Raw genomic sequence first — 22,500 nt, 5'->3', positions numbered from 1 at the left:
ACACACACACACACACACATACATACGCACACACACGTTCTGTTATCACACACACACTCGCAGACTTTCGCACGCGCACCGATATTCATCTCCCTTTTTCACTCTCCTATCTTAGAAAGAACTTTTCCCCCACCACCTCCTCTTCCGGTCTTTTCATCATGTAACCTCGTGGGCATCGGTACCATTTTCCTCTTTCTCCGTTCTTCCATTCTCCGAACTTTCCATCTTTCCGACGAAGGGCTACGCCCGAAACGTCATACACTCTCTCTTTCCTTTCCTGAGCGTCCAATAATACTATCCATATCACGTCCTCACTTTGTTGTTTTTTTGTTTTTTTGTTAATGTGTTTTTGAACTATATATATATATATATATATATATATATATATATATATATATATATATATATCGATAAAACCTAAAAACCGACAGTCTGGTCCTAAGATACCCAAAAAGTTAAACGTTGCAAACTTTAAATTATCAAGCAACTTGCAAAGATTCCACGACGCTATAGAAAGTATTAATCTTGACCCAAACAATTTATGGGAAGATTTCAAAACAAAAGTATTTCAGGCTGCAAGTTCGTCAGTGGGATTTAAATCTCATAAATCCAGAGATTGGTTCTCAGATAGATCAGCAGAAATTCATGATCTACTTTTAGAAAAACAAAACTTAGGCAATACACTGCTCTCTCAGTCATTGAATCCCAACTCAAATGAAACTTACAGAAAGCTGAAAAGGAGGGTGCAAACTGCTCTAAGGAAAATTAAACAGGAATGGTGGAATGATAGGGCAAAAGGGGCACAAGAAGCAGCTGATAGAAATGATGCCAGTTGTTTGTATTCTTATGTTAGGGAGGTATATGGTCCAAAATCTTCTTCAGTAGCTCCAGTGAGAACAGAAGATGGATGTTTTCTTCTAACTGACACCGCTTCTATTCATAAGCGTTGGGTAGAACATTTCTCTGCACTTTTGAATAGACCATCATCCGTTAATATGAGGACGATAGAAAAAATTGAACAACTTCCAGTTATAGAAGAGATGGCATCTGAACCAACTCTAAATGACATTTATTTAGCTATGAATAAGCTGAATAACAACAAGTCTCCAGGATCTGATGGAATCTGTGCAGAAGTCTTGAAATATGGGGGTGACAAAATGATGGAACTCTTAAATATTTTAATTTGTCACTGTTGGAGAAGTGAGAAAGTGCCTCAAGACTGGATTGATGCCATTCTTGTCTCCTTATATAAATCGGGGCCAAAGGATCTGTGTGGTAATTTTCGTGGGATTTCCCTTTTGTCTGTGGTTGGAAAGGTGCTCGCCCGCATTTTGTTAGAACGTTTAAATACCTTTATAGTTCCAAGTGTGGTGTCTGATTCTCAGTGTGGTTTTCGTTCCTCCAGGGGCACAGCTGATTGTATCTTTACTGTCAGACAATTACAGGAGAAGTGCATTGAACAGAATCTTGCTCTGTACCATTGCTTTGTTGATTTGAGCAAAGCATTCGATACTGTTAATCGAAGTGCTCTGTGGCTAATTCTGGGGAAAATTGGTTGCCCAGAAAAGTTTATAAACATGGTCAAGGCTTTGCATCAGGATATGAGAGCTAGGGTTAATTTTGGTGGTAGGCTTTCTGAATCTTTTGCTGTGGAAAATGGAGTAAAGCAGGGAGACCTTGATGCACCCACCCTCTTTGCAATATACTTTGCCGTTGTGGTGTCACATTCCTTTCAAAACTCTGAGGAGGGTATCTACATAAAATATCGAACAACGGGGAATGTTTTTAATTTGACCCGACTGAAGTTTAAAACGAAGGTTTTTACTTCACTTATTAGGGAACTTTTGTATGCTGACGATTGCGATCTGGTTAGTCATTCTGAATCGGGTCTGCAATCCCTTGTATCTGCATTTGATGCAGCTTGTGATGATTTTGGCCTGACCATCAATCTGAAAAAAACAGTTGTAATGTATCAACCTGCGTATGGTGCTGTTTGTAACCTCCCTAAAATTTTTGTTAAGGGAAAGTTACTTGAGGTTGTCAATTCATTTGTCTACCTGGGAAGCTCTGTTCAAGATGATGGAAATCTTGATACGGAAATACACCTGCGAATTCAAAGGGCAGCAAAAGCATTTGGTGGCTTGGAGTCACGCGTCTGGCGCCAGCGACATATAAATAACAATACAAAGCTGGCTCTTTACAAATCATTGGACCTGTTATGAAAGGCATTTTAAAATGTTAGAAAAATTCCACCAAAAATGCCTTCGTCATATTTTAAGAATTAAATGGAATTCTTTTACTCCAAACACAGATATCCTTGCATCTGCAGGCATCCCCTCAATTAAAGCCATGATTTTGAGGAACCAATTGAGATGGTGTGGCCATATTGTTCGAATGGCAGATGAACGCATGCCGAAACAGCTGTTTTATGGTGAGCTTGCAGAGGGGAAACGTTATCGGCATAAACCTAAAAAAAGGTTTAAGGATGGCATAAGGACAGCTATGAAGTCAATTGGAATGGCCCCAAAAGATATAGAAGTCCTCGCTTCAGATCGAGTTGGATGGCGAACAAGGGTGTGGAGTGGAGTGAAAGCATTTGAAGAGGCCAGGATGATGCAAGCAGGGCTCAAGAGACATTTAAGGAAAAATGTAAAGACTGAGAAGGTGAATGACAAGGACCTTTTTGTGTGCACAGTCTGTGACAGACCATGTCTGTCCTTGGCTGGCCTCAAATCTCACCTGCGAACCCATGGAAAACAAACCTCATCCAGCTATTCTGATTATATGTCTGTGCACACGTTTGAATGTGGTGTGTGCCAGAGGGTTTGCAAATCCAATGGGGGTCTTAAAAGACATGTTAGGATCCACAATGAGCAGAACTTACTTGCAGGTATTGGTAGTGCAAATCAGAGGTGCAATCTGTGTGGGTGTTTTTTCAAAACACTGTCTGGTTTAAAAAGCCACATCAGACGCCATGAAAGGGCTAAGGTGTAGGTGCAGGAGGTGGTCAAACTCTGTTTAAGGAGTAAACAACCACCATATATATATATATATATATATATATATATATATATATATATATATATATATATATATATATATATAAATTTAGATTCAGATGAATATGGTACTTAAGTTGAGGCACCAGAATTTAGTACGGTATTATCCATACAATTTCAAAGTAAGGTGATTAAAATCAAAATAAGCAACAGGGATATCCAGACGTAATGCAGTATGATCGTCTCATGCAACTCCATTTAATTGAATAATGCAATCATTACATCAATTTAAAGTGCAGAGCAATCCTCAGTTGCACAAAGACATAAAATTTAATTAAATTAGAACAGATGGACACATTAGTATAATTATACCTAAAATCTCCAAGAAGTTAAGGAGATAGACAAAGAACATGTCTCCACTTCAGCATAGAGGATTGCTCTGCATTTTAAATTGATGTAATGATTGCATTGTTCAACTAAATGGAGTTGCATGAAACGATCGTACTGCATTACCTCTGGATATCCTTGTTGCTTATTTTGATATATATATATATATAAACAAAAAGGCAAATGAATTTTTTTAAAAGAGTCTTAACATCTGTTTTATAATACACAAATCTAAAAATATTACAATTTTTTTGTGAAACAGATAATTGCCGACGCTTTATTCGATAGAATTACCATTAAAAAAGTACACAATAACGAGTAAAAACTATGCAAAAATTAATCTAAATTTTTCATAAATATATACTACAATAATACTCGTGTTTTTCTCAGTTACAACATATGAATGAAAAAGGAAGGGGTGATAGATTAATAAGGAAGGAAGAGGTGACGGCAAAGTGGTAGTGGGATGATAGAAATTCTACGGTGAAAAGAAAATCAGCGTTTCAACTCTGAGTATGTGTGTGCATGTACAAGGGAACTATGTGAATGTTTGTATGTGTGAACCAGCGTTCTTTCAGTAAAGTCGACCTCGGCGAAATTTGAACTCAGAACATAAAGACAGACGAAATACTACTAAGCATTTCGCCCGGCCTACTAACGTTTCTTATTTCTTAATTGCCCACAAGGGGCTAAACAAGGACAGACAAAGGGATTAAGTCGATTATATCGACACCAGTGCGTAACTGGTACTTAATTTATCGACCCCGAAAGTATGAAAGGCCAAGTCGACCTCGGCGGAATTTGAACTCAGAGCGTAACGGCAGCCGAAATACCGGTAAGCATTTCGTCCGGCGTGCTAACGTTTCTGCCAGCTCGCCGCCTTTTGAAAGGTATACTATAAACAAAACATCTTAATTTAATAGTTTATACGTGTCCTTAATTTATTTATTTAAGAAATTTTTACCCAGTATTCTTTCAGTAACTATATATAAACTAACCGGCGTTTTTTCAGTAATTAACGTTGATCGATGTCACATCTCAAAATACAACACTAGATAACATTGACAAGTGTATTAATTTGAATTACCAACCAAATTCCATCTGTTATGTTATAAATAATTATTACAATCACACACATCTATACAAACATATACAAACTCATTAGAGAAAATAATTATTACCTGAGTGTATCAAGAATATAAAACGGCTGTAGTAGAAAAGTATGTCATAAATACACATGCACGTGCCTAATTTATTTATTTTAAAGAATTTATGTAATAACTTTTGAATAGGGAGTCTTTACATCAACTATAAGTTATGGACTGCTTTTTGTGGCTTTAAGTCGTATGAGTTACGGTTGGTTTCAGAGAGCGAAATTGAAAGGAAACGTTAGTTCGAAAAAGCTGGTATTTACTTGCCAGCTCGCGTATTTAGTCACGGCCAGCTTTAAGTGGTCTTAAGTCGTACAAGAAGGAAGAAAAACTTAGCTTCTTTTGAAAGAAACAGCCAGTCAAGGTATCTTAGTTGCAGATAGATTTATCACAAAAAAATTTGGTAAGAAAACAATTATTAAACTAAAAAGTTGGTTTTGTACTTCATTTATATAAAAATTACTACAATTAGCCGTCATTTTTGACGGTACGGGGCCAGCTAGTTTATATATGTGAAATACATGTTTCAGAATACATATCTTCCAGCCTGAGGCGTTTGAGACGTTTGGAGGACCTGGGCAGTTAACGGCAAAGTTTCTTGTCAACGCTGGCAGCTCGCCTTACCGATGCCCGTGAGGTGTAAGGCTTTTATAACGCCTTAGCATCACCATCGTCTGTTGTAATGCCGCGAGCGTGTAGCTTGCTTTAGAAGGTTCCGTTGTGTCACTGAAGAGGTAACAGATGTGTGGCGAAAGATTTCCGGACAATGGACATGAGTTAGAATAAGAAAAGTAATAAACGAGGCGATCAAAACGAAGTTATGCCATAAACGAATGGAGAACGAATATATAGTGTGTATGCTTATTTGGCAAAAAAAAAAAAGACAATAAACAAACATACAACAATAAACATGTTTCTTTTCACTGAATGTTGCAAATTATAACGATCATTTTGTGTCTGTGCATGTCCACGTTTTGCATTATTTTGCGATTGCGCGCGCAACGCGTGCATATATATACACACATACGCACACATGGTGTTTACTTTTTTGTAGTTAACCTGTTAATATATTAAAAAAATGTATAAAATACATTTTTAACATATAATTTGTTGGCGCTATTAGTAATTACAAGCTATTTGATTCCTCGTTCTTCTACATCCCGTTTTCAATTGTCTATTTTTATCGTGATAATCATTCCTGTAGCTTTTAACGTACTGACTCATATTTAGAGTCTTTTCTAAACCACTAGAATCCCAATCGTCATCCTGATGGTTTAATTTATTGTGTTTTGCGAACCGTTTGTCATTATCTGATGCTTTATAATCGATAGTTCTGAATTTCATATTATTACTGAATGTATTTTGTCTCAATTTGCATTGTGCGCTTGCAACAAGGCAATCAAATCCAATAGTTAATAAAGTTTGAGATGTGGGAACAATAGCTAACTCTAAAATAACGTTTCCTTCAAGAACAGATTCATTATTAGGAATATATCCAAGCATTTTTAAAATTTCACGATTGCATGGCATCAATTTATCTATCATAGTACTGTAAAATCCATTATAAGTTTTTAAAGTTCGATATTCATATTTCCAAGGGAATCGATAAAGTAGACGTGTGTATAATTCCAAGTTGTCAAAAGCAATCGCTGCATTTTCACACTCGATTCCTCTTATATGCGTTAATAGTGTACTGAAAATATAATGTTTAAACAATGTATCGCTGTTTAAAAGCGAGATATGTGCAGAAATTACTTTCTTAAAATTAACCCATGCACTGGGTAACAAATCCTCATCACACTTTTTTTTGTAATCCAGAAAGTCGGCTTCCATTTCGAAATTTTTATTATCTTTTTTTAAATATATATCTGGCGTAAATCCAAAATGATAGAAAATAGTATAGTATTTACAAATGCAGCCAGTTTCTTTTAAGCTCACTTGCAAACTTATCAGTATGAAAATAAACACTAAACGGACGGAAAGAAACAGTGCGTTTGTGTGTGTGAGAGAGAGAGAGGGGGGAGGAGAAACAGAGAGAGATAGAGAAAGCAGGTCAAAGTAGGGCGTCGTTAACACGTAAACAACTTCTGAAAGCAAACCAAATTCAAAAACGAGAAACAACAAAAGCACAAGTGCGTTAACAGTCAATGTTACTAGTTTGACTCGATGAAGAGGGAAAATTTTAATGTAAAGGTGTTTCGAGCATAACCCTTCGTTGGATGTATTGAAGAAAGTCCGAAGAAGAGGGGCATGCATGCATGCATTCATTCATTCATACATACATACATACATACATGCATGCATGCATACATGCATGCATGCATACAGACAGACAGACAGACAAACACAGACTATAGAAAGAGTTTTTGGTCGGTAAAAATCCGATTTTGCATATTGTTTTTGGTAGAATTCTAGGAGGTTTCAGTTTAAATTGTCGTGGCTATCATGCCATGAATTCGCGGTGTAAATCAACGTGTTGGAGCTATATAGTGTATTGTTCCCTTGATGGTAGGATACAAAACAAAAACAAAAAATGTGATCGATCCAACAGAACGCCCTTTTCAAGATTCATCTTCGGATAAGTTACAATAATCTATGACCAGTCGTTCAATTAATTACTGCTTTTCACAATATAGAAACATCGCTCATGATCCCATCAGACAAAATGGAAAAGTCGGTGCTCCAGAGGAAACTTGACGGAGCTCGCACTTGCGAACAGCAATCTCTGCCCCGATAGCGGTGAGCAGGGATATGGTCCGGGGCCCAAGAACGCCGGAGGTCTCAACCATAAATCTATCGGAGAGCGGCCGATACATTGGCAGTTTTCTGTTTTCTTTTTCTCTCAACCTGACGATCAGTGGAACCTGAGCTGGTAGCTGACAGTTACAATAATCAGGCGGGCTTGTATTACGTGGCGTGTAGTATTCTGCAATACTCAAGAGTTAATACTTAACTTTGTCGGATGAAGCAGATTTTCGTTTTTTGTTCATCCTTTCATCAGCAGAAAAGTACCCACCACACACACGCACACACACACTCACATAAACCACAAGCTCGCACTTTCAACAGATTCGTTTCGCATGGCGTAGATTCCGATTATATCAGAATTTCTCGTGAAAACTTTTTTAAATTTTTTTTTTTACCGAGAGTGAAAAGAGAAGTTCCGGAATATTCACACAAGTCAGCTTTGTTTTCCCTATAACTTTCAGTAAAATGGGTATTTTTTAAATGAAATTTTCTACGAATACCTTTCAGAGTGTGTAGATTACACATATATATCATATGCAAACATACATGTATGCGTACACGCACGCACACACACACACACACACACACACACACACACGCATATTAAGGGGTTTTAGTTGAAAAAAAATTAATCGAAAGACTCATTCTTTATATGCCTAGTATTTATCCTATCAGTCTATTTTGCCGAACCGCTAAGTTACAGGGACGTAAGCACACAAACATCGTTTGTTATGTGATGGTGGTGGTGGTGGGGACAAACACAGACACAAAGAAACACATAAATGTATATATATATATATATAAGACGGCCTTCTTTCAGTTTCCGCCTACCAAATCCACTTACAAGGCTAATCACACACCCACACCTTATATGTCTATAATATGATAATTTCATTGTCTGAATGGATCACACTCTCTCTTGCTTTCACTTCTCTCTATCGTAGTAGATGTTAGTTGCAACGCCTTCGCTAACTAAAACGTAAAATTCGATTTGGCTCGAATTTAAGACTAAAGATCGCCTATTTACTTTCTAATTCGTATAGAGTAAGTTTTTTTTACAGAAAAGCAAAAGTATGAAAGCAATGGAATTTTGGGGTGAAATTTAAAAAAAAATCAACATGGAAAATATGATTCTTTTCCTTCTTTTATATTCGATCGATTTCAGTCATCAGTGGAGGCGCAACGGCCCAGTGGTTAGGGCAGTGGTCATAGGATCCCGGTTTCGATTCCCAGACCGGGCGTTGTGAGTGTTTATTGACTGTTGTGCCTGTATTTCAAAGGGCCAGCCTTGTCACACTGTGTCACGCTGAATATCTCCGAGAACTACGTTAAGGGTACACGTGCCTGTGGAGTGCTCAGCCACTTGAACGTTAATTTCACGAGCAGGCTGTTTCGTTGATCGGATCAACTGGAACCCTCGACGTCGTAAGCGACGGAGGGCCAACAACAACAAACAACAATTTCAGTCATTGCATTGCGATCATGCAGACGGGTTTTAGCCGAACGAATCGACCCCAGTATTTTTCTTTTTTCTGTTTCCTCTTTTTAATTTTTTTTTTTTAAAGTCTGGTACTTATTTTATCAGTCCTTTTGCCGAGCCGCTATGTTACGAGCACGTAAACAAGCCAACACTGTTGCTAAGCGGTGGTGGTGGGGAGGAGAGGCAAACACAAAGCTATACGTTCATAGTGACAGCGCATGGCTTAGTGGTTAGGGCGTTGTATTCATGATCGTAAAATTGTGGTTTCGATTCCTGGACCAGACGATGCGTTGTGTTCTTGAGCAAAACACTTCATTTCACGTTGCTCCAGTTCACTAAGCAGCCATACATGGGTAATACTGCGAAGGACCGGAGTCCTGTTCAGGGACGGGGAATGGCTACGTTGAAGAATCAAGGAAACCGGCTTTATGAGTCTATGGCTCGAGAAGGACCTTTGATCTATTTTTTTATTACGTGTGTGTGTGTTTCAAAAATTTAACAAAAACACAACAAACAAAATTTTACAAAACAATCAGAAAATTCGTAGCAAATTCCTCACCAGTCAACGCTCAAAAGAGCATTACAATTCCGCGCCTTTAACGTTGATATTGTTCACTTCTGGTGACGCCAGTGACGAAAAGCCGCAAGGCAGACAGATATGGGGTAACGTAAAGGAAATACACACACACACAACACACACTCGACGGGATTTTCAGCTTCCGTCTACCAAATCTAGTCACAAGGCTTTGGTCGACCCGGAGCTGTAGTTCAAGACGCTTGCACATGGTGCCGAGCTGTGGGACTGAACCCGGAAGCATGTGGTTGGGAAGCAATCTTCTTACACAGTCACACCTTTTATTAGCAGCTCCATCGACTATGATTAACTCAAACAATTCTTTTAATGTTTCTGTCGCATAGAAAGTTTTTACAAAATAATAGCTAAAGTAAGAGGCAAAATGACGAGGAACGAGATAAAAAGAAAACGGGGAAAAGGTGTCTCGCTCTGCCGAGAATTAGCCCTTGAACACCTGCTGTAATCTGAAGGACGGATCCAGCTATCGGCTGAGTCCATTGTGAAGATTGTCCCGCGGCCTTCCTTTGGCCGGGAAGCTCAGGCAGTGTTTGGTGGCCTAAGCAAAAAACGGTTGTTGGTGGACCAGATTGAAAGGGCTGAAGACATACTTTTCTCTTTGGTCAAGCCCTCATCAACTTTTTACAAGTTTCATTTGCAAAGGAAAGTGAGGGTAAAGAGGGAGTGCTGCTTCCCAGCAATTTTGCTAAAAGGTGGGTGAATGTTGCAAAAATGGTCCGAGTGAACGGGTCTACTCTAAGAATGCACCTGTAGGTTGAAGGAAAACGATGTGGAGAGGGCACTTGACCTAGTGATCAGGGCAACCGTGGTTTTGTGGGGTCTCCACATGCATCCTTAGGAAGTTATCCTCTTTGGGGGAATTATTCATTGTTATAATTTTATATTGTTACTGTTTTTACCTTTTACACGACTTTTATGTAAGCCCACATTGCATTGTCCTGTACCGCCCTACCCAATGTTTTTTGTGAACTCCTAGTGGTTCAGTGAAAAATGTACCAGTCAAGCACTGAGGTCGATTTAATGGACTACCCCCTCCCCACAAATTTCAGGCCTTGTGCCTTTAGTAGAAAGGGTTATTATTATGTGAGAGAACAGTGCATGCCTTCAAAGTGACACGGGGGTTAAATATACGAAGCCCAGTATACCCATCATGACTACCCGCCTGATAAGGGTGTACCAGGCACGTATATCACAACCATATGTGCGTGACATAGTGATCTCATATCAAGATAAACAGCGCAGGTGAGGCCCAGTTAGAATTTTCATCAGGTCGAGTAGCCAATCCCGCTCAAAATGTCCTTGAATAAAAGTTGTCTGAGGATGTCGAACGAAATACCCATGTTTCCAAAGGTGAATTATCCAAACACCAAAGAATTCCTCTCAACACATGATTATGATGCTCCCCCACTACTTCTGCTCGTGATCAGAGATGCACATATCGTCAGCCACCAAGAGACATGCTCAACTGGTTAAGGTCAAACAACTGACAAGAAAATCTGTGGTATTAAGCAGAATATTTGCTGTAGCCCATCTTTACACCAAGACAAAACAACATACATGATAACACTTCCAATCAATTAAGATCAGAAGCCACGAAAACCACTGCCTGGTACTGCATCAGGGCATTTATTATTATTATTATTATTATTATTATTATTATTATTAAGGCGTCGATCTGGTGGAATCTTTAGCACGCTGAACGAAATGCTTAGCAGTATTTCGCACGTCGCTACGTTCTGAAAGTCAATTAAAGGGAAATAAATCGAGTACATTATAATAAGGACAATAGAAAATGAATATTCTGTATATTAATTGTATCTTTGGTTAGCTTTGGGAAGAGAATCTGAAGAAAAATTGAATGTATGAATTAGGTAGTTTATTTAATAAGGAAAAATACGGTTATAATTAAAAGTAGCAAACATTAAGAGTAGCAAAGAAAAATTGCAGAATACTAAAAGAAAAGAAAAAAAGCATAGTTGGCCAAGAATAAGTAGGAAAACAAACTACAGATGTATGTATTGGTATGTACTGCAAGAAACAACAGCTTTCTTTCTCTAACATAGTCTCAAAAAAGAACTGTAGGCTTTTATTTTAAATATATTTGAACGCAATGTATATAACTTGATATATTTGAATGATGTAAATATACTTTGAACTTTATTACATATATAACACGTATGTATATGATTATATAGTTCAACCTATACAAGTCAATGTGTGAAAAACAAAATAGGAATTTTGAAAGAAGTCTCTATAGAAATAGTCTTTAAACATCGAATGACTATGGAGAAGGGGTTCATAGATTTAAAATGGTTGAGAACCCCTGCGGAAAGCAATTTTATATAGCAATCTACCTCTTGTTGAAGAATATCATGTTTGACACTATTTTTCGTTGGGATATGTCAAGTTTATTGAGGCAACGTAACTTGAAGAAAATACCAATCCTATTTTTTGGCAGATATCTAACATCATTACTGGAATAGCAATGCAATTTCATTTCTTTGTGAAAGGGTTAAGTAGAATAACGTTAAAAGAAAAACAGAAATAAGACTTGTTGCCTGTAAGAATATGAGAAGATGTTGAAAAAAAAAACAGAAGAAACTGGTATAAAACTTATATTTTCAAAGTAACTATCAATATACAGTTTAAGCTCCAGTCACGAAAAAAAAAAAAAAAACCCAGCCTACAAGGTGTAAAAGAATGTGTTGGAAACGAATGTGAAAGCAAAAATTTGCGCAAACGAACGGTGTGTGAATATGGGAGGACTTTCGGAAAATTCACAAGATCCGATTTTCCCCTCATAACTTTCAGAAAAATGGATATATATTATTGAAATTTCATAGAAATACTGCTCAAATTGCACAAATTACGATTATAAAGAAATTTGAGGGGAAAAATTTTCCGAAGGAGTGGGAGATGATTTCGGAAAATTCACACGATCCGTTTTTTTGCCCTCATTACTTTCAGGAAAATGAATATCTTTTAATGAAATTTTACAGAAACACCTTTCAAACAGCACAGATTATGATTATAAAGAAATTTGTGTGGAAAATGTTCTCCGAAAGAGTGAGGCGAGGGCTTTCGGAAAATTCACACGATCCGTTTTTTTCCCCTCATAACTTTCAGGAAAATGGATATCTTTTCATGAAATTTTACAGAAACACCTTTCAAATAGCATAGATTACGATTATAAAGAAATTTTTGGAAAAAACTGTTTTCCGAAGGGGTGGGGAGAGGACTGTCGGAAAATTCACACGATCCGTTTTTTTGTGACCGGGGCTTAAACTGTATATTGACCAAAATAACTAACCAGAAATTCGAACAAAATATATACAAAAATAACACAGTATAAACAAAAATGCAGAAGCATATAATCCCTTCTTCTAAAGGCACAAGGCCTGAAATTTGGGGGATGAGGGCTAGCCGATTATATCGACCCAGTGCTCCACTGGTACTTATTTCATCGACCTCAAAAGGATTAAAGGCAAAGTCGACCTCGGCGGAATTTGAACTCAGAGAAACATATATACAGTAATCCCTCGACTATCGTGAGTGCCACCTTCCAAAACACCCCACGATAGGTGAAAATCCACGAAATAGAAACAGTACTGTACAGTATATATATATATATATATATATATATTTAATTATAAATGCAAAACAACACCACGGAGGAATCGATGTAAGCTTATATGATAAACCGCGGTAGGTGAACCGCGATGTGGCGAGGGATTATTGTAATAGAAAATGCATTCGTGGAGCATTTATGGAATTTATTCCTGTAACAATCTAAACTATCATTGTATGGTAGAGATAAAAAGAAGTATGAAGAGAATATAATAAAGTAGTCAAGTTTGAAAATAGCATTATCATATATTAAGGTATTTAATTAAAATAATTATATAAAATATCAACTTACTATAGTAGAGTCAAGGATATTTTTAAAGAATTACTGCTATATTGTTTTCTTATGGAAGTTGCCAGATCCAATCTTTTCTGGTTCCTCTCTATCGAGTTTTAAATCTGATAAAATACAAGGGAAGGGAGATAATTTCATAATTGTCTGTTTTCTTAATCTCTTACTTCTTTCACTCATTGAACTGCAGCCGTGCTGAGGCACCCATCTTGAAAGATTTTAGTCGAACGAATCGATCCCAGTGCTTATTCTTTAAGTATGGTATTAATTCCATCGGTCTCTTTTGCTGAACTAAACTGCTAAGTTACGGACGCGTAAATAAACCAGCATCGATTGTCAAGCGTTGATAGATGACACACACACACAAGCATGCGTGCGTTCGTGTGTGTGTGTGTGTGTGTGCGTGTGTGTGTATTTACAACGGGCTCCTTTTAGTTTCCATCTACCAAATTCACTCACAAGGCTCTGGTCGGCCCGGGGCTATAGTAAAAGATACTTGCTCTAGGTGTCGCGCAGTAAGACTGATCTCGGAACCATGTGATTGGGAAATAGACCTCTTACCACGCAATCACGATTGGAAGTGAAGAAAGAAAATGGCAGAGGAAATAGGAAACCAGTAAATAAATATCAAACTTGAAGCATGCATGTAGACTCTGTCAATTAATAATCACCATATGAGGAAAACTTTGAGATATACTCCTGAGCATCATTAATATTACAGGCCACAGGTTGGAAAATGTAATTTGCCGATAAAGTTTGGTATTCTTATTGCAGGTTTTGAAGCTCATATACGCACCAGGCACCAAGCTAGTATTTGTATTTGACCCACGAAAAACGACCATACTATCAAATACTGATCACAATGCATTCCCTCGATTTGTTGTAGGCTTGCTGAATGAGGCCACTCCGCTGGCTAAGCAGGTAGGTTAACATTTTCTTGAATAGAAAAGCCAGGCTGAAACAGGTTTACCCATTTACAGTTGAGTGGACTGGAGCAACAAGAAATGAAGAGTCGTGCTGAAGAACACAATGCACCACCGAATCGAAACCACGATGTTGCGATCGGGAATGCAACACCCTGATTGGTAGGACGATCGCTTTCACGATATTTCAGCATTTTCGTTCAATTACACATACAGTTGTGGTATGGGCACAGAAAGTGTTCATGAACCCTCATTAAAAAATTGGGTTATCTCCCCCACGTTTTATTAGAACTATCGGTACTTTTGGCTATCTCCCTCAACTAAAAAAAATTGTTTAACCCTCAATAAAACAAAACAGAAAAAAAAATGAAAAAAATTAATGAACATGAAAACTCAACAAATTAAACATCTTATTGAATCTGATAACATTTTTATAATAAATCATACCATGTCTATTGAGGAGGCCAAACGTCAACTATATCTTGAAGTATTAAATCAAAAGGATCTAACTCTTTTACTCCAATCTTTTGTCGTCATATTAACTCGATTTTTATAGGGGAGATAGCTCTATTTTATATAGGGGAGATAACCCTATTTTTTAATGGCAATTTTTTCATAGGGGTGAGATAATCAATCAAATGACGTATGTTACGAGTGCAAATCTTCGCCAGAAATTCAACATTTCGGCTAATTTTTACATATTAATGCATATTCTTCTTGCCTTTTTGCTGCGGTATGTTTCTTCATCTATCGTGCCGGATTGAATATGTAGCTGTGAGGACAGCAATGACTCGAGAGCGAACTCCACCAAGGACCGAATAAGTGTGCCTTTTTCGCACAAAAATTGACTATGTTTGTAGGCTCTGTTCACAAAATGTCCTGGTCATGCCGCCAGACTATCACGTGGATGGAAATTGTGTTTGCACACATCATCAATTCGTGATTCCCATGTGATTTCTGCTGCAGCACTTAGGACGTATTATGGAGCAAATGAGTCGCTAACGGTGGTGTTTGTAACCCAAGAGCAAAGAGTGAGTTCATCAGGTTTCTTCTCATTAATCTTACAGTTGAGGGGATATTTATTCTGGCTAGAAGACGTTTAATGATTTGGTCCATCTTGTTGTGGCGAGTGACGCGACCGTTCTTAGTTGACATGACAATCCAGGAAAACCTCCAGAACTGAGGGGCTTGCTATAGAGATACTTTACTAACACCTTACAACAACAGCAGCAGCAGCAGCACCACCACCACCAACAACAACAACAATTCTTTCTACAATAGGCACCAGTCCTGAACATTTTTTTGTAGGTAGGGGTGCCAATCAGGGCTGTCGCATGACATTTAGATGCCCCCTGCAACTTTTTGTTTCGAGGTCCCATCCCTTCAATCAAAATTTATAATGTACGCACTTTTTATCCACAGCTATATTTTATTTTATTTTATTCTATCTGAAGTTCAATATTTCACGTTATCCTAAAGATGAACTATCGTATTATTTCAGGCAAGACTTCTTTTTCTACCCCACCAAAAAACACCCCTTTTTAAAATTTTTTTTTTTTTTTCTACACAGACCCCCGTTTTCGGCTACGGAGAATACGAATCTGCAAAATAATTGGCAAAAATTGGCATTTTGAAATTACTTCCCCCATAATTTCTTTATTTTAAACTTTTTTCAGAACCCCCCCCCACCCCAAAAAAAAAAAAATATATATATGCAGAAAAATAGGGAGATTATGATTCAGAAAAAAAATTTCCTAAAATTTTTGTAAAACTTTTTTTTCAAAATATGCGGAAAAATACGGAGATTATGATTCTGAAAAAAATTTCAAAATATTTTTGTAGTTAGAGTTAAGGTTTTAGGGTTAGGGTTAGAGTTTTAGGGTTAGGGTGTTAGGGTTAGGATTTTAGGGTTAGGGTTAGGGGGAAAAAGTGAAAAATGAAGAAATGGGGTAGGGGGTGTCAAATTTCAAAATGCCGATTTGGAGAAAATGGGGAGACGGGAGGAAGTCTTTCCATATTTCATGCTTAGGAAGGCCAACATTTAATAGGGTTGAATATTTATTCGATGGACTCACAAATATCAAGAGACAAGTATTTCAAAATAACAACTGTATAGTTGTCTCAGCTTTTATATGCGAAGAAGTTTATTCAAGAACATTAAAATACAAAGAATTTTCAGTCCAAAACAAAAGAAAACTATTTCAAATTATATATTTTTGAAAAATAGACGTGAATGTTCTCAAAGACTTGATAACAGTCGAAAAAGCCTTTTTTAAATTCTACATTTCACTGTTAACTGTTGCAATATTTCGATTGTATAGACAATTCTACAATTCAAACTGTAATGTTAAAATACTAAAGATGCAAAATATGAAGAATTTCTTACTTTTCTCTGAAATCCACAAATTCAAGGGACAAATAGTATCTTGCAAAATAAAATACGTCGATCACAAACTAGTTACAGTTGAAGAATTGAGATGCATGTTGACAGTGAGCAAACAATATCTATATCCCTATATATGTACATAGATAGATAGATAGATAGATAGATAGATAGATAGATAGATAGATAGATAGATAGATAGATAGATAGATACGCACACATACCTTACACACACATACAAACTTCTCTGTATGTGTGTGTGTGTGTGCGTACGCGCGCGCCTTTTTTTGTACAGAAAGAATTTTGTCTCCAATTTTTATTGCCCTAGGAGGTCAAAAGTCACTGTTCTGGGTACAAAATAACCAAGTTTTCGACAACGCCATATATATGTATATATATATATATATATATATATATATATATATATATAGATATATATATATAGAGAGAAAGAAAAAGAGAGAGAGAAATTAAGAAAGAAAGAGAGAGGGACTAAGAGATGTGTGTGTGTTTGGTATACGTCTATCTCTGTCTGTCTATCTATCTATCTATGTATCTACCTATCTATTTATCGATCGATCGATCCAAGTTGGCCAAAGCCTTGTGAATGGATTTGGTAGACGGAAACAGAAGAAAGCCAGTCGTGTGTGTGTGCGCGCGTGTATGTGTGTGTGTGTGTGTGTGCGCGCGTGTGTGTGTATGTATTATGTGCGTACGTATGCCTTTGTGTGTATGTTTGTATGTATGTATAAGTACATATCCCCCACCTTTCATCACCATTGCTTCTTTTTTCGTCTTTTCTGTTGAAGTTCTTATTTTCATTGTCTTGGATTTCTTTCGTTTTTCTTTTATCTCCCTAGGGAATTCGTTGACAAACTTTTTTCATTTACTTTTTTCGTTTCTTTTAAATTTATTTACGGTACACTTTTGTATTTTTTTCTTCGTCTGACTTGAAATTTTCAGTTAACATCTTAACCAAAGTAACTAGATGGCTCATCTATGTACTTTGATCTTAACATGGAACCCCTCAACCGCGGAGGCCCCCTGAGACCGCAGGGGTTTCAGGGGCTAGTGCCAGTCGATTGCATCTACCCTTATGCCCAACTGGTACTTAATTCCTCGACCCCCGAGTGGGTGAAAGGCAAAGTCGAAAACGGCGGAATTTCAACTCAGAACGTAAAACATTTCGTCCGTCTTTACTTTCTGAGTTGAAATTCTGCCGAGATCGACTTTGCCTTTCACCCACTGGGGGGGGGGTCGAGGAATTAAGCACCAATTGAGCACTGGAGTCGATGTAATTGACTTATCCCTTCCCCCAGACTTAATGGCCTTGAGCTGAAATTTGAAATCAATATTAGATATAAGGCAGCGAGTTGGCAGAAACGTTAATATGCCGTCCGTCTTTATGTTTTGAATTCAAATTCCACCGAGGTCGGCTTAATTTTTAAAAAAATTCTTGCATTCTTTTGTGTCCTTACCGCGTTTTAGCAAGAAGGATGTAAAGTAATTTAATGAAAATACTTGACGAATTTTATAAAGAAAATAAACTTCAGTAATCGAAATATTTAATGTGAAATATGTGTTGAATACTAGTTACTGCATCAACATTTGGCTATAAATTAGCTTCATCTTTAGAGTACCGAACTATTTTAGACTCAGTTCACAAAACTTCATCACCCTTAACGCTAAAAATTGTTTCAGGTGTTTATCGACCTTTTGGAAGTTACATAGAGTCCTCTCCATCACGTCCCCGAGGTCAGTATTGACCACTTCATCTACCCTATCGTCTGACGTAATAAGATCTGAGTTGTCTCCCTTGATTTTTTTTTATTACTCGCCGTATAATGCTAGTTCTAAAATCTCCGCTACGAATATTATTTTATTTATATAGTGTACTATTTAATATCGTTTGCATTATGTAAACTTTAAGTTGATTATTACTGTTCTGATTGGGCAGAATAATGTGAAAATGAAGCATCCTTACACTTTGCATCGGGTCTTGATTAATAGTCATCTTCGTTAACGCAATTCAAACTGTCATTACTACAAAGAAAAAAGAAAATATATAGAGTTATTGAGTAACAGAGATTAAAAAAAAAAAAATTCTTGCGAGGAAGGAGATATTAAACATTTAACTAAGCACGGAAATTTTTACGGAAATTAAAAGGACGAATCATAAAATAAAAATTAATTTCAACTTTCTAATGTTGCTTTCGGGTGGTTGGCCTTTTAATTGCATTAATTAGTAATTTATTAGGCAATTTTTTTCTTTACCAAAATGTTAAAATTCACAAAAACGTTCCTTTCAAGGCTAAAACCAAAGATAAAAAACTTTTTATTTTTTAACGATTAATCCCCGTAATTAAGCACTTTCTAAAGATAATAAAGTTAAAATTGTACAATAAAGTTAAAATAAGGTTACAAATTGAAATTTCACTGAAAAGAAAGTAATTTTTTGATTAGATACTGAAAAGAATAAATAAATTCTTCGACATATATTTCTATGCATTGATTAAACCTAAATTTGATATATATTTCTGCTAATTTTTATTAGAGCTGTTGTAGTGGACTACCACTACATAGCTGCTTTTAGCATATCCGATGGCTTATCCTACTCTTCGATGTTGAAAATTATTTGACACCTGTGCGTCCAGTCATTTGAACACAAACAAAGGTCCTGCATGTCTGTATAGTTTTTCCGGAAGACAAATTTCTGACATCAGGGTACTTTTACCAATATTAGTAATTGGTGATCGATACCAACCGCTAATATTGATTATCTTCATCTTTTTTTCTGATTCATGTGTATGTAAAGCATTAAATCTTTACCATCACACACAATGAAGTAACAAATTTGAAGATAAACTCAGAAATACTTGAACTGAAATGGTATAAAAATCACCTTTCATTTTTACAGTTCCGTCGTGACTAAGCTTTTCGGGTGAATGAAATGGATCATCTGAGAATTAAACGGATTACAGAAGTGGTTCCCAGCCATTTGTAGCTTAGTCTCCTCTTTCACTGAATGGCATTTTACAAAGAATTTCCTGTGTCTAGATTTTAAAAAAATAATTTTTATTTTATTAGAACATTTAAATACTAAGAAATAAGAAAGAAGTGAGATCAAAAAAGGAAAAAGAAGTGGGTGGGGGCAAAGCAGCCGAGGGGAAGGGAGATGTACAACATATCCCAGAACAAGTGAAGTGCTCAACCGCGCCCCGCAGTAATGATCGTGATGGCGTTGCTGCGGTGAGTGGCCAGCGACACTTATTGCAACAACCACTCCACTTCGCGGGGCTCATTTCTCCAACGGGTCGCTGTTATACCGATTTTGCGAAGGAAATCAGTAGTACGGGGTCTCAGAACACTTGACGTCTCGGCGCAAACTCATAGCAGCCAGCTAGGCCCCTGTATTTATTGGTTTTTCTCTCCTATGAGTTACGGGCGCTGACAACAGAGCATTAATTTTATGTGCATTTTGCATTCCTACAAACTAAAATTTTATAAGAAGATATACAAAATTATAAATGCATCTACTACAATAAACTGCAATCATCCTTTGTGTTTTGTCATACATTTATCAATGTGGTATTACAAATAACTAGGAAATATATTGTTAATAAACAACATAGAAATGTGTTAAATGTCAGGGGAGATAATTCTAATTTTAAAAAATCTTCCTGCGTACGAATACAGCTTGTGTTAGGAATAGATATGCATAAAGAGTCATAACAATTTAGGTCTTGTGAAAATACGGCAGGTTTTTTTTAGAGGCATCGAATAAGAATTTAAACGACAACCTTCGTTGTTGTTAGCTCATCAGGATTCGTTTACTTCTATTCAAGTCGCCGAACGATCGCAGCGAGAGCTACTAATTACTTTATAAAGTAAAACTTTGATTCACATCAATTATATAAAAAAATGTTACATGGATGACGATCTACATGGATATTATCTACTACAGTAATATCGTCATATAGCATGGTCTGATGGAAATAACTAAAACACCATAGCAAACAGAAGAATTACAAGGGAGACAACTTATGACAAACATCAATATTTTCGATGCTGTGTTTCTTTCCCTTTGATCATTATTCAATTGATTACTTTTTAAACTCTGGCTAACGATGGTGCATTTAAAGAACATACATACATACATACATAGAGAGAGAGAGAGAGAGAGAGAGACAGAGACAGAGACAGACAGACAGACATGATGGATGTCGACTCGTTCAACGTGTATGAACATGGGTGACTAAATAAAGTGCATCACAGCATTCACGTTATGAGAGTGACAATGGCTCTGGAATCCTGCCACATGATGTGCAGGACTTGTTGCAGGTTCAACATTCATGCAAATTCTTTTGACTTCTTGCTTGTTCCGGATCAATTCTGATAATTTTTCTCTTAGCAACCTGGTGTACCTAGATAAACCCGAGTAATTTATACACGTTTTCTGGCAGATAGTGCATGTGAGATGGGCCCCAACAAGAAAATCGTTGTAGTTTGTAACAGATCTTTCTGTGTGACTTTTTTTAGAGGCTCACCAAGCCTGCACAAGACATACATATGTGGTCACAGAGTTTACAGACTAAGTGAGGAACTGTAGAATCAACGGATTTGTCTCTCTGTGCTAAACTCCACATGCGTGATCACTCGTCTGCATTTCGCTGGAATAAGCTTACTCTGTCATAATGTCTTTGCTTTCAGGTTTTCCTATCACGTAAGATGTATACCCACTCCTGTTGTCACAGATTCCATGTAGTTCTTTCAAGTTGTCCTTGAATCTCTCTCTTAGTTTATGTTGTGGTCGAGTGGCTTGCGACAGTTCGCCACACAACATTTGCTTGGGGATTCTGCTGTCATGACACTCTACATGATCAGCCCGTAGAATACGGGACGTGGACCTCAATACTCGATGCATTGGTGGATGTGGGCTTCAATACTCACTGCATTGGCTCTTTCTAAAACCACATATCTAGGGTAGGAGTCATCCAGTGGATTCGTAAGATGTTTCTCAAACACTGTTGATGAAATCACTCAGATGTTTTTAAGTGATGACGGTACGCTACCCGTGTTTCACACGTAAATAATGGGATGTCAGTACGCAGGGTTTAAGATTGCTAACTTGGTGTTATTTTTCAAGTTTCTTTGGGACTAGATACAACTCTTCAGAGCGGCGAATAAAGGAGAGATAAAAAACAAAATTAATTCTTACGGAAATGGAACTCAGAACTGGGTATATTAAATATCGGTTTCAAAATTTTGGCACTAGGCCGACAATTTCAGTGGAGTGGGTAAGTAGATTACATCGACCTAAGTACTCAACTGGTACTTATTTTATCGACCCAGATTAGATGAAAGGCTAAGTCGACCTCGGCGGAATTTGGACTCAGAATGTAAACACGGACTAAATACTGCTAATGATTCTGCCAGGCCGCCGCCTTGGGTCTATGGCACGCCGTTATTTCTATTATTGTTCTTAAAAATCAATACGAAGTCATTGTTTGTAATTGAGGCAGAAGGCCAGTAATTTTGGGGGAAATTGGTTAGTCAATTACATCACCCAAAACTTGTCTTGTGCTTTATTTTATCAACTGTTGAAGGATGAATAGTAAAGTTAACTTCTACGGGATTTGAACTCAGAATGTAAAGTGTCAGAATAAATACAACGCACAAATATTTTCTGGCGCTCTAATGACTCTGCCAACCTACCGTCTTTTTTAAGATATTCAAGAAATACATTCAAGCAGTTATCATGTATAATATATTTTCAAATAAAGAAATCAAGTTCTTCACAAATGGGTGACGAGGTGGCCGAGTGGTTAAGGCGATGGACTGCTAATCCATTGGGGTCTCCCCGCGTGAGTTCGAATCTCATCCTCGTCGTTTATTATTTTTTTTCTCTCTAGTTCTCTTAT

The 22,500-nt window shown here is 37.1% G+C and overlaps 2 protein-coding genes and 1 non-coding gene across 3 annotated transcripts in view; 1 reads left to right on the top strand and 2 right to left on the bottom strand.

Moving 5' to 3' along the window:
* Positions 1–13,360, bottom strand: part of LOC106873894 (uncharacterized) — a 155,791-nt gene extending 142,431 nt beyond the window's left edge. Inside the window, exon 1 of the mRNA XM_089355367.1 lies at positions 13,277–13,360. The gene's annotated coding sequence lies outside the window, so the exon portion shown is untranslated. The remainder of the gene's footprint in view (positions 1–13,276) is intronic.
* Positions 3,633–6,506, bottom strand: LOC149134703 (uncharacterized). Its single transcript, XM_089355360.1, has one exon. It carries the CDS (start codon positions 6,368–6,370, stop codon positions 5,657–5,659), a length of 714 nt encoding a protein of 237 aa, XP_089211486.1. The 5' UTR covers positions 6,371–6,506; the 3' UTR covers positions 3,633–5,656.
* Positions 13,361–22,386: 9,026 nt separating the features above from the next.
* On the top strand, positions 22,387–22,468 carry Trnas-gcu (transfer RNA serine (anticodon GCU)). The gene has a single exon. It is a non-coding gene; the product is annotated as a tRNA-Ser (tRNA).
* The last annotated feature ends 32 nt before the right edge of the window (positions 22,469–22,500 follow it).

The sequence above is a fragment of the Octopus bimaculoides genome, chromosome 7 (assembly GCF_046866305.1).
Source record: "Octopus bimaculoides isolate indiv1 chromosome 7, ASM4686630v1, whole genome shotgun sequence".
NCBI classification, from domain to species: Eukaryota; Metazoa; Mollusca; class Cephalopoda; order Octopoda; family Octopodidae; genus Octopus; species Octopus bimaculoides.
Note: the sequence above shows the minus strand (reverse complement) of the source record. Positions and strands in the feature narration are given on the sequence as shown.

Coding starts and splice junctions, on each gene's coding strand:
- LOC149134703 (XM_089355360.1), bottom strand. CDS start 6,370: ATGGAAGCCGACTTTCTGGATTACAAAAAAAAGTGTGATGAGGATTTG.